The sequence below is a fragment of the Anarhichas minor genome, unplaced genomic scaffold (assembly GCF_050575085.1).
Source record: "Anarhichas minor isolate MPS153535 unplaced genomic scaffold, ASM5057508v1 ptg000062l, whole genome shotgun sequence".
Taxonomy (NCBI): domain Eukaryota; kingdom Metazoa; phylum Chordata; class Actinopteri; order Perciformes; family Anarhichadidae; genus Anarhichas; species Anarhichas minor.
In genome coordinates, this window is record NW_027466508.1 from 9,921,339 (window position 1) to 9,937,198 (window position 15,860).

The 15,860-nt window shown below is 43.1% G+C and overlaps 1 protein-coding gene across 3 annotated transcripts in view; it reads right to left on the minus strand.

Moving 5' to 3' along the window:
* Positions 1–702: 702 nt before the first annotated feature.
* The window catches only part of cbfa2t3 (CBFA2/RUNX1 partner transcriptional co-repressor 3), a 41,266-nt gene continuing 26,108 nt past the window's right edge, over positions 703–15,860 (minus strand). For 2 of the 3 annotated variants that reach the window (XM_076077621.1, XM_076077622.1), the window contains exons 5-12: positions 15,470–15,651; positions 12,645–12,952; positions 11,855–11,940; positions 10,500–10,785; positions 9,905–9,973; positions 9,116–9,169; positions 7,200–7,390; positions 703–6,695 (exon numbers count right to left, since the gene is read on the minus strand). In XM_076077621.1, coding sequence (XP_075933736.1) covers positions 6,315–6,695; positions 7,200–7,390; positions 9,116–9,169; positions 9,905–9,973; positions 10,500–10,785; positions 11,855–11,940; positions 12,645–12,952; positions 15,470–15,651 — 1,557 coding nt within the window. In that variant the 3' untranslated portion in view covers positions 703–6,314. Of the gene's footprint in view, positions 6,696–6,893; positions 7,073–7,199; positions 7,391–9,115; positions 9,170–9,904; positions 9,974–10,499; positions 10,786–11,854; positions 11,941–12,644; positions 12,953–15,469; positions 15,652–15,860 lie in introns of all 3 variants that reach the window. The other variant, XR_012947599.1, reaches the window with a different exon arrangement.

The window sequence follows — 15,860 nt, forward strand, 5'->3', positions numbered from 1 at the left end:
AACGAGTTAGGTTACTTTATCACTGAGCAGCGTTTATTCACCCATCCATTTCCCCAGTTTTAGGGATGGAAGAATTCGCTTCTGTCTGACAATATCTGTTCAGTTGTTCATTGAGGCTATATGATGCTTGTACTGAGTGAATCATCACTCATAACACAACAGTTGTATGGCTACATTATCCCATCAAGTGGAAATATTCTTGACATTTTCTACAAATTTCTCTAAATTCAGTCTGACATATTTGGCATCAATGGAAACTTTGGGATCTCCACTAGAATTTAAAACATCAGTCTGAACAAACTTTTGAGTCTGTAATGATTGATTTAACGGGCAGATTAAATAACCTGGCTAGAATGTTCAATGGATGATTACATTTTATAAAATGTGTGAACTCGCTTGACATACATGAATATATGTTTTGAAGCATCTCTTAAATTGTAAATACTTGTGACAGTGGAGTGAGCTTGTTTGTGATTTGTATGTGTGGTATATTTAGTAATGTTTTGAAGTGTATGGGCCTGTTGCAATATCTTTTTTCAATATGTTGTTTAGATCTGCTGTTATCGTATTTCTGATGAGGGAATGAAGTTTGCATAATACGTTTGTGTGAGTTATTATTCTATAACAATGGATCATTTTCCTGTTCTGGGGATGTAGTCTCAGAATAAGACTGCACTTAAAGAAGAAAATCAACAAGAGTGATGAATACTTAATTTCATGTTTTAATTACACAGTTACATTGTTCAACACAGACAATAACCTGAATTAGAATGTTTTACAGCTTCACACATCCAACAGAGCGAACAGTTAAAGAGCGGTATTAGCAACAGGGAGGAAAGCATGCAAGAAATAAATACAAATCAGAATTTAATTCTTCTGGCACAGTTAACTTCATCTAAAAACGGCAACAGGACCTTCTTGACGAGGGAAATAAAACAAAAGGAGAAAGATCTTCAAAGCGCCAACCTTTCCTACAGAAACATGTTTTTTTCTGTAATAATGTATTGCACAATACAGTATAGAATGCTTCCCTACACATAAAAAAAACATAAACCTTTTTTCAATTTATGTAAAGGTAAAAACAGGACCATCCTGAGCCATGGCTTTGGAGAAAACAAGTGCTGTATCCACTGTTTGCCACTTTAGCTTTCTACTGTAGCTAGTTCATCAATGCCTGTTTCACAGGAAGGACGTGTCACCATCACATCGGATGATCCTTGACATTTCATTGGTAGAGTTACTGGTTGGGGTAGGGAGCGACAAATGCCAACCTGCTAATATTTGCCTTTTCTAAACATGCGTCTTGCCCATATCATGTACATAGTTAAACAAACAGAAAAGTGGCTGATGTAAAGTGTTCGGAGACCCCTTGGATGATATTCACAACAGCAGAGCCCTTATGCGTTTGCCATCTATGATATCTTCACAGAGAAAAGTATATGACACCTCGGCACAAACATCATTTGTTTCGTGCCTTAGTGAAGCTTGCACCCAGCGTAACAGAACATGGTCTTTTGTGTCCTGTCCAATGAAATCAGGAGGGAGAATTTCAGTGAGGGACAGTTGGATCTGTCCTGTACAGACTCATGTCCCACACAATCAACCATGTTGAAGTTATCTAATGCCGCGACATAGCACAAAAACCTTAACCAAAGTGAAATCTGAAGAGAAAGTTGTAGCTTTTGGTTGTATTTTGGTCATTTATAAGTGGTCTAGTGGGTTTGGCTTTGTGTTTATCTGAGGGCTTACTTGCAGACAAGGAGACACACGTAAAGCATTAAAGAGTTGAATGGAACTGTCATTATGATGTTGTTTCGATGCGGATAGTGTGCGCAAACATGGTATTTTACTGCACAAAGCTGTTGCTACATATTGTGAATCAATCTGCCACTAAAGTCTGTCTGGGATGTTTCATTAAAGCTCTGAAAGTTTCAAGTAGTTTGTACAGAGACAAGAAGAAAAAGGTATGATTTTATCTTCTTTTTTTTTTTTTACAAAAGCACACACACCACCAGTCACACGCACACAAACACACACACCATCCATTCATTTTTTTTTTTTTATCTCTGCAAGGCTTTCTAACTGTAAGAACAGGCAATCAGTAGGCTTTTCTAAGAGGATGCTTCTATTACTTTTACAGAAGCAGTATTCAATATGTAGACAACAAGCGCTTTGATTGCTTGAATAAAAATTCTACACATTTGAAACTCAGCCAGTTCATTAAACATGCTTTTCACTCTCTTGTGCCCTGATTGTGTGTATTTCAGACACTTTGGTTAACTGGTGTAGTGGAGCTCTAACCTTATTATTTCTGGTCTGTCAATACACACTGTGTCAAAGCCTATTATGGCAATAGAGTACTTTGGTCTGTGCTTTTATTGGTTTTGGACAACAAATGACATGTCATGGTTGATTCTGTGTTGAGTTTGGTAGTATGCAAGTTTGACTGTACAGTATGTGTACCTACTACTAAATTCCGGCAGTATCAGTTTGGTTAGTGGGATGTGATCAAACCTATGGATCAAACAGCTGAGGTCTGGTTAGAATAGATACTGTTTAACATCAGTAGTAATGGCAATCCCTTTCAACAATTTAGTTTTTATCATTTTCAGACAGAATCATGTGATCATGTTTGAATGTGCGCCACCATGTCTGCTCTCAGCCCAGCTTTTCTAAGTCCAGGACAACCTCTCCTGGTGGTTAGCTGTATGGTCGCAGGAGGTAGCTATAGTGTGAACGATGGTCTGGGGTAGTAGTGGAGGAGCTGGACATCAGAGGGAAAAGAGGAAATGACACAAAAAGGCTGAGGTCAACACCATATCACAATGATCATAACACACATACATACATGTTACACACAGAGGCAAGGGTACCTCGTAGCTTATCCCATTTGAATTGTGTCTCAGGTAGTCCAAATAAAATGGTTCACTTCATCCATCTGTTGATGAACATGTTTCCTATGCCACTATCGGCAAAAAGAAAGTTACCTATTTTTTTCCCAAGTTTGGTCGAAGTGCGTATGAGGCCAACATTGTAGCGTTTAAAGTGATCAAAATTAAATTTGTAGCATGTCGGCTTCAGGCCCTCTGTTGCTTTAAGTAAAGGCCTGAACACTGTTTAGTATTCATGTGTTTAGCAGAGGCGAGCATAATGCTGGAGCATGTGGGAAAGGCTGGGGGGGAAAAAACCTGAAGAGGTGACACTACTCTCTTGGCCTGGAAATAGATATTCAATTTATGCTCAACCTGCATCTTTACAAATAAACAGTAATCTGTTAAAAAAGCAACATTGCAAAGATTGGGTATCAAAATGAGCTTTTAGGTTTGCTTCAGCTTAACACTGGCATATCACTTAATCCTACAGTAATGGCTTGCCATGTACCTTGGGGGAAACAAATACTCCTAACCTCACACACACACACACACACACACACACACACACACACACACACACACACACACGTTGATGAGGACCAAGAGAGAGAGAGGGTCACTGCAGTGGCAGAAACAGAGCACTTGACATGATATATCAAGTTTGACAATTCTTAAATATGTTGTGAATGATCTAAATTTGAAACTGAGCCACGACCTTTTCCTCTTTTGTTTTTTCAAACCTTTGAACATATTTGGGATTTTTTTTGTTACTACACACTGTTGAGTCCCCTCCTGCAGGATGTAAACTGACCTGGGGTGAATGAAGCACACGACACAGCTTTGGGTCCCAATTGCACCATCGCATTCAAATTAAGAAGATTAAAGTGAAACATAAATATATTTGCTTGGTGTTATACAATGTGGATTTTCAAATATTGTAAATTAAGGCCTAATTAATTAATTAATACATTAATTCAGAAGTCCTGTAGTGTCCATCCACCTTTGATCTGTTTTCATCCATTTTCAGCTACATGCATTGTATGAAGCCACTTTACCTCCACTACCAACAGTCTCCTCCGCTCAGGGTCACATGACACTTTGATTTGAGTAAAAATTTAAACTGATTAACTTGTGTGAGAGAAAAAAAAAAGATTGATGAATTTGAGAAATAAATGTGCTGTGAAAAAATCATAATCTGGACATTAAACTTTAAAGGTTTCTGTTATTTGGCAAACACATTTTTGGACCTCTTTAAATACTATGTACATTCACATTAAGTTACTGATGTTACTTTAAATATATTTATATGTATCTATATTATATGACACCCTATGGGCAGTTGAGGCTCCATTCAGTAGCTGAATTCTCTTCATATTGCACCTCTGTCCTCTCACTGTCTTACAATGCGAGCTATACAAAATATTCTACAAGAGGGGTTTCATCTCATTAATATAGATACAACAAATCAAACAATAAGTACAATGCTGGGCTTCCTCTCATAAGCGAGTGTCCTGCTTGGTCTGACCTCACTGCTCAGCCCAAACTTATAGGAGGAAAATGAAAGGAAACAAAACCAAAACAAAGTCCATCTTTCTGGATATACACAAGGGCAGCACATGTGGACATCAGCGACAAGAGACATTATCGAAATTTGAAAGAGGAACAATATCTACAAGCAGGTTCCGAACCCTTCCCACGAGACTGCTCAGCGGCTCTGTTCGAAGCAGGCGGGGGTTAGGGGCAGACTTGAGTCAAGTCGTTGGGGGAAGAGCAGTAGAAGGGAGGTGTGGGGTGAGGGGAGGTAGAAAGAGAGAACCAAGTCTACACCGCCCTTCACTAGGCTCCTTTTTATCTGTTTATCATGCTTTGGAAAAAGAGGGAGTGAATGTAAAGGTAACACCAAATCCTTGAAATATCTCCTTGTTGTGGAGCTTAAAAAGAAAAAAGAAAAAAAAGACTTACAATCTTCTCATAAGTCATAGTATACAATGCCTTCTTGGACAATGTTTTCAAGCTTCCTTTGAGGTTTTTGGCAGCTCCTTTGCCATTTATGTATCTTCATCTCCTTTGAGGCTGTGTAGCTTTTACTTTCCTCTTTATTCCTCTCTGGTACCATTTACAAAACAAAGAAAAATCACACTGTGGCAGGGTTTCCATCCATTTCATGAAGTCCTTCTTGTAGGCAAGTTCACAGCATTGTCCTTATTCACTAGTCTGGGCCATCACTGAGGAACTGCTGTAGTTTTGTCCAGACTACAGGAGACAGCTGCAGATCAAAGCAGGTCACAGTTTTTTTTTCTTTTTCTTCTTTTAAACGTCTGACTATCTCTGGGTCCCGTTCTGCAGCTTCTCTGCAGCCTGGTCCTCTCAGGGCTGGCTTATCTGCTGAGGAGGTGATGTTGCTTTGCGTTTGGTTATAAGATGAGTGCTTCTCCTTATCGCTTACTTACTCACTTTGGCAGTGTAATACAAAGGTTTGGATCATGTTATTTTTCATTCATCTTTGAATTCATTTGGGTTCACAATGGTGCAGAGAGGTGAGTCCGGTGTAGATTTTCTTGGCTCGCTAGCAAGGTAGTTAGCAGTTTAAAATTAATTCATTTTCATATCATTATTATCATCATCAGCATCATCATCACTACTATTCTTTATTTAGAATATTTGGACTTTTCTTTAATTTCCCTTAAAGCCAGAAAGAAACATTTAATAAATACTAAGCTGTGTTTCTGAGGAATTAATCGCATCACAGGTTTTTTCCCTTCCCTCATCCATTTGAAAAAAGGTATTTTGTCCTTGCCTGTGTCCATTAGGACACTGTAGAATAAGTGCCACATCAGTGAACTGTTTGCACAGGTAGTGCACATCTAAGGGCTGAGTACTACACTCTCATTGGTGCTAAATTAAAGGGAAATCCAATACAAGTGTTAATCAGCCTAGTCCCTAGTCCCCCCTCCCCCCCCCCCCCCCCCCCCCCCCCCCCACCATCACTGTTTCCTACCACAGCCCTTGTCTTGTGTCCTCATGCAGACAATATTTAACGTGCTTACATTACTGAGGACACATCTTAGCCGCATCTTCAAGTCAAAGCTCATGTTTTCAGCAAAACACATGTGATATGTTTCTGTGACTGAACACAGAGATAGAAGACACTTTTCATGCTTTCCACTACACTGAACCCCAGGCTGGAATCTTTGTATTTGTGGCTGTGGTTGTAAAAGAGACAAAAACAGAAAAAGTGTTTTTGGGGGGAGGTGACCAGTTGAGTCAGTCTATCATCAGGTAGTGAGACGATTTTCAGAAGAGCTTAGGATAAGAGGGAAATAAGGACTGAAATAGGGGAGGAGGAAAGAGAGCGGCGTGCAATGAACTTCCTCAGTTTGGTTCTGTGTGGAGTGTGGGCACTGTCGCATCAGTATGCAGGGAAGGGACAAGGGTCCGACGTCAACGAGAGGTGGCATCCAGTAGGGCGGGGGTAGCTGGAGTTGTGGAGCGAGAGGCACTGCTGGAACTGCTCTCCTTGGGGCTGGCAGAGACACTTCCACTGCCGCTGCCAGCCCCTCCCGCAATGCTGCTCTGGCCGGCCAAGGACAAGGCTCCTGGAGGAGTGCTCTCCGAGTGGGTGGGGGGCGCACTGGAGGACGCTAAGGAGGAGGTGGGGGGGCCTAGAGGGACACTGCTGCCCCCTGGCATCCCCTGCAGGCCTTGACCACAGACATGGTGGTGCTTCTCCCAGTCTTTGTGTTGGCAGAAGGAGCCGCAGTAGCGAGCCGTGTTGCAGCCGCTGCACGTCTCACTGGCTTTCCTCCCACAGTTCCAGCAGCTCTGTTGAGACAGTGGGGAGAGAGTGGGTTGATAAAAATAAGTCTCTTTTTTGTCCCAGGAAAGTTTTCTCTTCCTCACATAAATATATGTTTAAACCTAACATAAGTATTGTAAAATCTTAGCCTGATCATATATTTTTTATTCTTTGCACAAGGATTTGATTTGAAGGCTTTAAGTCCTGGTCCTGGTTTGTGTTACCAGCAGGTGGTGGTCAACTGCTCAGTAATGACCTCAGCCTGGCACTCTGCTCCAACCATCTGGGTCCGTCTGCTTTTATTTACACAGACAACTGGACTGCATCTACTAATAATGACGACAACATGGTGCAGCACCAAACCAACAGCAGCAAGCTGTATGGATTACACATTGCAGGGTAACTTGGAAGATAAGGGGAACAAAGTGAAGGGCAAAAGAGCGTTAATGAGCGAGAGACAGAGTGATGTATTAGAGAACAAGTGAGAGGAGAATTAAGGTAAATGTGGTTGGGGGGTCTGTGATACTCACTTCACTGGAGTCCTCCTGCTGGTTGATTACTGTTAGTGCGTCCTCAGAGGCTTGCCTCTTGGCCTCGGCCAGCGCCCTCTCCATTTTAGAGCGTTCGGCTGAAATCATCTCATGGGCTTTCCGCTCAGCGTCTGACACCGCCTTCTGCAGCTCTGACATTGCCTGTCGCTTAACCTCATTCACTGCCTCCTCTAAAGAAAAAAAGAGAGAGAGGTGTTAGTGCAAACGCCCATCGTCCCATCCTGCCTGCTCTGTCATCCTTTGAGGCTCTTTAAGCTGCCATCTTGTTGTATCTCAGCGAACAGATGTACATCATCCAAGATTTAAAACTTTCTGCCAGAAAAGGGAAACAGCAGACTTCAATAATTAATTCAAACACGTCTGGCCACAATCATTTCCAGTGCTGACAACAACAGATGTCTCCAAAGTTTTGTCTCTAACTTGGCTGTTCAAACAACATCCTGGGATTCCCTGTTTGCATGATTGTCATCTTGTCATAAGAATAATTTAAATACAATTCGTAAGACGGATTTCACAGTGAAAAGAGAATAATTTCCCCACTGGTCGGCATCCGTATCCCCACTGCAGGGCTTCCTACGATGTCGATTTTTATCAAGGGGCCTTTTGTTTTTCCAGCAAAAGCACAAACTGTATGAGTGAAGAGACTGTGTTTTTACAACAGGCAGGTGTGTAGACTCTCTACCAGATGGCAGTCAAAAAATAGAAACTTCCCGCAGTCTCCTCTCAGTAAGAGGCAGAAGTGATTACATTTTGCCATCTTTCATTATTGGCCTCACGGTGCACAACATATGTATAGTGCATGCTTTCCTGTAGGGCTTTATACACCTGAGAAACAGGTTTCCAAATATAAAAACATCTATGAATATAATGCTAACGTGGTATCTTGTGATCACAATACATAAATTCACCTAAAATGTCAATTTCTTCAGCAATCAGAGACAGCAACACTTTTAAAGATGAAATTACTTTTCACCCTCCTGCTCCACCTTCTCCAGATGTGCATGGTTGACACACTAAGACACAAATGACACACATACAAATAGCTATCCAGGTGTGTTAGGCCAACCAAGTAGGAGGTTCTCGCCACTGCTCCCTATTTCCTCCAGTCAGTGTTTGTTTGAGTGGGAACTCATAAATAACTGTCACTCTTCCTTGCCGCTCCACTCCACTTGTTTCAAACTACTGTGCTAAAAGATAGGCGGTGGAGGGAGCCTGATCCAACACTTTGCTGTGTATGTGCGCATGGCTGCGTGTGCATGTATGTCTGAGCTTGATTCCTATGCTGAAAAGTTAATATTCTGTCAATCCCGTCAACATACAGTCGCCCTCAGACATGTCTCAATGGCTTCCTTCATTCCATCATTCCCTCTCTACCTTTATCCTTCATTTCATTTCTGCTCCTTTTTTTTTTTCTTATACCCCTCCTCCTCCTCCTCTTTCTTCTCTTCGTTGCAAAACACTATCTGCATTATCCCGAGCTTCTCAATTATCTGGCCTAATGCATGCACCACTAAGATTAGTTTGCAAATTTAATTAATTCTTATCAAGGAGACTGCATAGCAGATGCTGGGGCAATTAGCTCTTAATGGAAAACACGGGGACAGCAATATTAACGTTTTAATTCCACAGGGATTTGGCAAGTCCCTGAGACGTGTTATTTCTGCCTGCTTTTTCACACTTCAGATCTTATTTTTCAAAGGCACTGCAGTCTCTCAACCTGAACCAGACCAGAGAATACGTGTCTGGTTTTAATTAAAAGCAAGAGGTGCTGCAGCTACATTAGGCAGACTACCTGGCTGCTGAGATAGAGGTGACACATGCCCACATATACACAAACACACACACACACACACACACACACCAAGGTGAGATGGAGAGTGAGATATGTTACTCACCCTGTCTGTTTTGGAGGTGCTTTAGCGCTGGGGAGAGCGGGATGCTTGTAGTACCTGTATGAAAAACAACTGCAATTAAAAGAGCTTTTTCTGCTGGTGAAAATGCAGCACAGTATTTTGCCGACAGCAGCAGCCGGTATATTTCCTCCGCAGGGTATTGGAGTACGACTGCAACATAATAGTGCTGGGACTGGGGAGGAACAAGGGCTGAGCCAGATGACTCCTGGGATGGGCTCTATCTAACATGCAGTGTACAAGAAGGCCCATGCAATGCAACACTCCCGCCTGCTTCCCTTTGGCCTCAAACTGAGCCAAAAATAATAACCATGGTCAAGATTATTTTGTCTGTATATCTAAATGTCTGCGTTTGATTTACTTCAGTAATACATTAGTATACTGTGCATGAGGCTAAAGAAATGAACACAATAAAAAAAAGTACAAAAACTTGGGACTGTCTGTGTTTCTCAGGTCAATGGAGACCAGTAAACTCTAATCTGTGGTGTGCTGCTGCGGCCCACTTTGGGCCAGGTGACTGCATTTTCACTGCAGCTGTAACTGCAGTGGCTTTTCATAGTGGTGACAGATGGAGGGCATTTAGCCCTAATGACACAGAGGGCCTCCAAGCCTCTGCCCTGATGGACCTATACGGCTGTAAGGCCTCTGCTCCGTCTGTCTCTGTGGCCACGGTGAGGGCCGTGAAAGACTGATGACGGTGACTGTGTGTGTTTTGTTAGTCCGTGTGGGATCAGTCATGAAGACAATAAAGAGAAGGGGATGCTTGGCTCTTACCAGCTTTCCTCCAGATTTCTTCTGGCAGGTATCCTGAGGGAGGCCTGTGTAAGAAGTCTCTGTGGATCTCTGAAACACACAAGCAGGCACACATTCAGTCTCAATTACACACACACACACACACACACACACACACACACACACACACACACACACACACACACACACACACACACACACACACACACACACACACACATAGACCTTTGATCTGCTCAAACACACATCCTAGAAGTTTCCACTTCTATTTTTGGGACCAATACACACTATATTTGTGGCAACATCATTAAATAAGCTGTCATCAACTTTTTCTACCATTTCTGGGAAGGAATGAGAATACGGGAGTTAGACGTGAATACAAATGTAAATTATGAATGAGCATGCTGGCAGCATAAGGGTGCAATCAGTTGGTTAAAGATCCAGGATGTTGCAACCAGATTTGTATTGCCTCACCGAATGAGTTTATATTTGTACATTTGCAGAAAAATGTGATAATTTAAGTGACTTTTTGTGTCTAAATTGATAGATTAAGGCATTTTACACATTTCAAATAAGCCCTACCTTGCTGTGAGTGTTTTGTTTTGTGTTTGTCTACCTGTCTGTCTGCCTGTCTGCCTTTCAGCAGCCGAGGAAGTTCCTACGGGCAGTGACTCGCTGCTGCTTGCTGTGTTGGAGGAGGAGTTGTGGTGAGGAGTAGGAGGAGGAAGAGGAGGAGGAGGAAGGCAGTGCTGTCCGTTGCTCCCACCTTTTTTCATCTCCTCCACGTCGCTATAGCGCCGAATCCAGTGATTCATTTCCTCCCGGTCAGCCTCCTGGCAGCGGCGCAGCACTGTCAGAGAGCGGCGCGTCTTCTCCACCATGTCCATGATGCAGTTCAGGAGCTGCAATGGGACAGGATTGAGGATGAGTTAAAACTTAGTGATGAATCAACAGGAGAAATTCAACAGTGCTCCATTTAGTTGAAAATATAAATCCCTACGACCGAAACACATGACCAGGACAGGTCCCCACAAAACGAATACAAAATTAAACTCGATCATCTCCACAACACGGTAGTAGAGTTTTTTTTTTTAAATTAACCAAACTTGATAAATCCATAAAAAAAATTTCAAAAACATAAAAAGACATGCCTGTTAGCGTGCGACTCTGTGTTTCTGTCTCGGCCTGTTTTGCTCATGGATTGTGTGCTTGTCAGTGAATTTCAATGTCTAAGAGCATTACAACAGCGATAATGTAACAGCTGGGCTGCTGATGAAAAAGTTAACCCAATTCCTTCCACCCTTCTGCTCCGGTCCCTGCCAACTCAACAGATTTCCACTCTTTTCTCCCCCCCCCCCCCCCCCCCCACACACACACACCTCTGTTGTAAACAGTGTCACTTTTTTCCACGGTGTCCTGTGTTTCCAGAGTCGGCTCGGCCTGCTAAATGGGTTTAGCATGGTTGACATTCAATCCATATCATTATTCTCATTCATCTTTCCCTCTCTCTGTCTCTGCCGTCTTTCCTCTATCCCTCCCTCCCCTCTGAGTTCGCTATATTTATTCCAGTGAAGTGTTTCTAATTTGGCAGGGGTCCAGGCCTGGCCGGTTCTCTCCATGACTGCAGCTCTTGTCTCAGCTGCTCTCCCCAGCTGGAGCTGCGCTCTGCTGGGTCCTGAGCTCCATCTGGGGCCCTGTTTCTGTGTATGCGTGTCTGTCTGTGCATGTCTGTGTGTCTAGTGAATGTGATTTTGTCTTCATGGAGTTGGGTGCCAGGAAGCCAGATAGGTGTCTGTTTCTTGTTAATTCACCACTCTAACAATGTCCGTCAACTGCACACTCTGATGGGGTGTCAACAGTTCCCGTCCCACTAAAGTTAACTTAAATCACCTGCTTTATTTCCCACTGCTCCACGATATTTATGAATTAGAGGTGGTCAGCATTAACCTCGGCTACCATGTTGATACGTACATTATCTAGGTGCTTCCATTCCTCTGCCCACTCTCGATCTGTAAGACGATGGTCAATCACCTCCTCTTGGCGCGCTCCATGCACAGCTAAAAGACAAACACATGGGTGAGATTCTGCACACAATTCTGTATTACTGCCTCTAAGCAGCAAAACACTCCATTGCAGGGTGGATACCTAACTATGTCATTGTTTGAGCAAGGGGAACTGGAAGAATTTCTAACTCTGAACCCAGTCCTGACTGTCATACCGAATACTAACAAGTAAATATAATACTGAAAATGTTTCTATTTTCAAACACTTACAATTAGTAACAGAGTGTGTGTGTGTGTGCCCATATTTGTGTTGGGGTGGATGACAGTTCATTAATTTCTTGTGGTGTGTGCAATGGACTTTTTCCTCTTCTCCTCTACTTTGTTATTGTTTTATTGTATTGTAATTTGTAAAATCAGCAAGTTAGTTGTGTAATTTCAAACGAAAAAGCATGTCATGTGCCTATTCTATTACCTCATATCTAATCAGTAAGACAACTTGGCTAAGAATTCATCTCTTTCCTTTTGGGAAAGCAGAAGGAAGGCATATATGGTTGCCACAGTTGTAGTAGCGTATAGGCATGTATGGATGTGGTCTTTATATAGACGCACTGCCACAAGGATTATCACACTGGACTGACAACTGGCCTTTGTTCTCTACAGACAGCCCACTTACATATACACCAGCCCATAGACTGACCATGTAACTGAGAACTGGAGACCTATGGATTTATCTGACAATGTGAATGCAGCCGTCCTACCTGTCTGCCGGAGCCGGTCCCGGGCGTCGCGGTGTTCATTGTGTCTGTAAGCGTCTCTGTATTGGTGTGCCAGGGCCATGTCTTCTAAGCGATAATGTTGGGGTCCCACTTGGGGGTTGGGTGGGTGGGGCAGGCCGTTGGGAGGGTGTGTGGGGAGGCCGTTGGGAGGATGTGTGGGGAGGCCGTTGGGTGGCGGGTGAGCAGGAAGACCCGTGCTGGGGCTGAAGCGTTGACTGGGGCTGATGGTGCACGGCCTCTTAGACATGTGCTCCGGGTGCAACCCATCTCTCTCTGAGCTGTCTTTGGTCCTGTAGAGGAGGACAGGGGAGTTGGTTCAAACATTATGTTAAAACACTCAGTGATATTATATAGTATATGGCATCATGGCTTACCATGATACTATTTAATGTTGCGATTATAATGAGCAGTTTGTAGGAGCTTATACGACTCTGATATATTTAAGAAAATGAAGGCAGCAGGCAGTAGATAATGTCAGCACTACGCAGTTATTAGAATACAGTTTGAAAAAGTAGACCCAGAGCAAACTACTTTGTTAATAAATACATTAAACATCCAGAATTTAAAAACATGGAGTTAAAGTTGAACTGTTTAATCACAGACTAAGGCCTGCAGCACAGTGGGATGTTATGTGGTATATTATGATCTACAACAAAACAGATCTTTGTTGTAAAAGGTGGTGTTTATTTGCCAATATGCAATACCCCTGCACAGACTGCATCTCTTAAGCTCTGTTTCCTACTACCACATGTACCATTATTCCACAAATGTCAAACCAAGAATCAATTCAGCTGCTTCAAATGAACTCTGGATCACTCAAAAATTGTGTTGATGCTAACACGACTACCCTCATTAGCACTAAATGGCTCATTTCTCACCTCAGTTTTATTGAGAAACAGATTTTTTGACACCATATTAATGTCTGAAGAGAGAGAAATAACTTTTGTGCTGGCTACTTCATCTTTCTCCAGCTAGTCTATGGCCTTGCCAGACCACAATGAGTAATGTGAAACTGTGCGATGACTGCAGGCTAAATATGCAATGATAGTGTATGACTTCATAGTTCAGGAAAACATGCCCAAGCAAAGACCGGAATGCCCTTGAAATCAGATCAAGGGGCAAAAATTGTCCTCAGTAAAAATATGTCAAAGAAAAGACTTTCATGAAGTCTGATTGGTTGTGTTAGTGTTTGCCATAAACTGTCATATCAATTTATTTTCAAAATTTACAGCATTTAGTATTGTGGACTATACCTGCTTGTAGAGTATCTAGCACAAACTTGTTTTTTAAACAATTCCCACATGGTGTATGCAAGCACACACACACACACACACACACACACACGCACACACACACACACGTATCCCTGCTGAGAGCTGCTTGTTGTTCAGTTACAGTAAGGCAGTGCTCCGCCAAAGCTTTTGCACAGCTGTACGCCATATGTATGAAACAAAGCCAAGTCCAACTGTACACCATGCGTCTCAAACTCTTAATCTGAATATCCCTCAGCCGACTCTTAGATTGCAAGTATTTCTCCCTCCCACCCTGCTCTCGGGCTTAAGGGGCAATGTGGGCTGAACTCCGTGTTTGGCAGATGTTCAGTGAAACTCATTTGTGTCTGTGTACTTTTAGTGAGGGTGTGTGTATGTGTGTGTGTGTGTGTGTGTGTGTGTGAGAGGCTGTTTCAAGCCATCTGGACAGTTTAAATGGGAGTGTTGATATTAATCTGTTTAGCTGGATGGCAATAGCCAGGCATTCCGATGCAAATCACTTTTTTATTATCCCCGGGATCAGAGGCGAATAAATACAACGCTGCCCAATGTAGATGGCGTGTTTATGTGTTTATGTGTTTGTGTGTGTGTGTGTGTGTGTGTGCTCCGTTGTCCATGTGTATATTTGTGTATGTCTGCTATACTCGTACACATCCCTGACTCTTGTATCTGACAACTCAGAGGAAAAGCTGGTGTGATGTAGGCCCTGCCCCAGCCTGAACCACCCTCCCCCTCCTCCACCGAGCCTCTCCTGCTGTGCATAAGCCACAGGTCAGGAGGCGGAGGTGTGCGGATTACAGTGGGATTGCACAGCTCCAACCCCTAGTCCCATCTAAACCACCACCGCCCACCTCCCCACACCCCACTCAGGATGTGCTCAGTGTTACGGTCAGCACATCACCATCTGGACACATCCCTGACATATGGACAGCTGCTGGGAGCCCGCAGGTCAGGCAACAGCAAAGAGGGAGACAGAGACAGAGACAGAGACAGGTGCAGAACTTATCAGAAAAGAAAGACAGTGCCAGTAAGAGAAGTAGAAAAAAAAAAAAATGGAAATGCCAGCTAATAATGTCTTGTGTTATCTTCTTAACTCGGTGAATAAAGCAAAGCACTGGGGAGAAATGTGGGACAATTGCAAGGCATAGCTCACTGTTGGTCTTTCTGTCTGTCTTTGTTGTACTGAGGACATTTACTGTACTTCACTCTGTCTTCTCTTCTGCGTGTCTCTCTCTCTCTCTCTCGTTTGCTTCTCAGACACTCTCTTTCTTCTCCTACAGTGCATTTATCTCCCCCCTCCCTCTCAGACAGCTGGCAGATCCAGCCTGGCATCGGGGCTGACCAGACTTCCGCCTCCTGTACAGAGGATTTATGGCCTCCTCCTGTCACTTGGCATTCTGAAATACCCTGAAATAATTCATATATAACAGTGTCTTTGTGTGTGTCTGTGTGTGTGAGTGTGTGAGAGAGAAAGAGTCCGCCTATGTATATGTGTTTATGTATGTGTTTTCTTGTGTTATTGTGGAGTTGTGCTACCTGTCAGGGGTCCTTCTCTTGCCGTGCTCATTCATCTCCAGCATGATCTCAGAGGAGTCGAGGGGCGAACTAGCATTGGCGTCCAGGAGAAGCTGCTCGTGTTGGGCCAGATACTGGGCTGGAGTCTGCTTGGCCAACCTGGCACAGTGGAGCAACTCTCTCTGCAGCAGGGGCAGGTTTGCCTTCAGTGGTAAAGAGAGGGAAGACAGACATCTCCGGATTAGGAATACAATAAACGGTTGCAGGAAGGTAATAGATTTATTGAGCTGATGTAAATGTAAAGGGTGTTAAGTGGACAAGAAGTGATCTTGAGACTCATGGTGGAATAATAGATGGATGGGGTGAGAGTGAAATAATGGCAGATTAGGGTGAGAATAAAAAGAAAGTAATA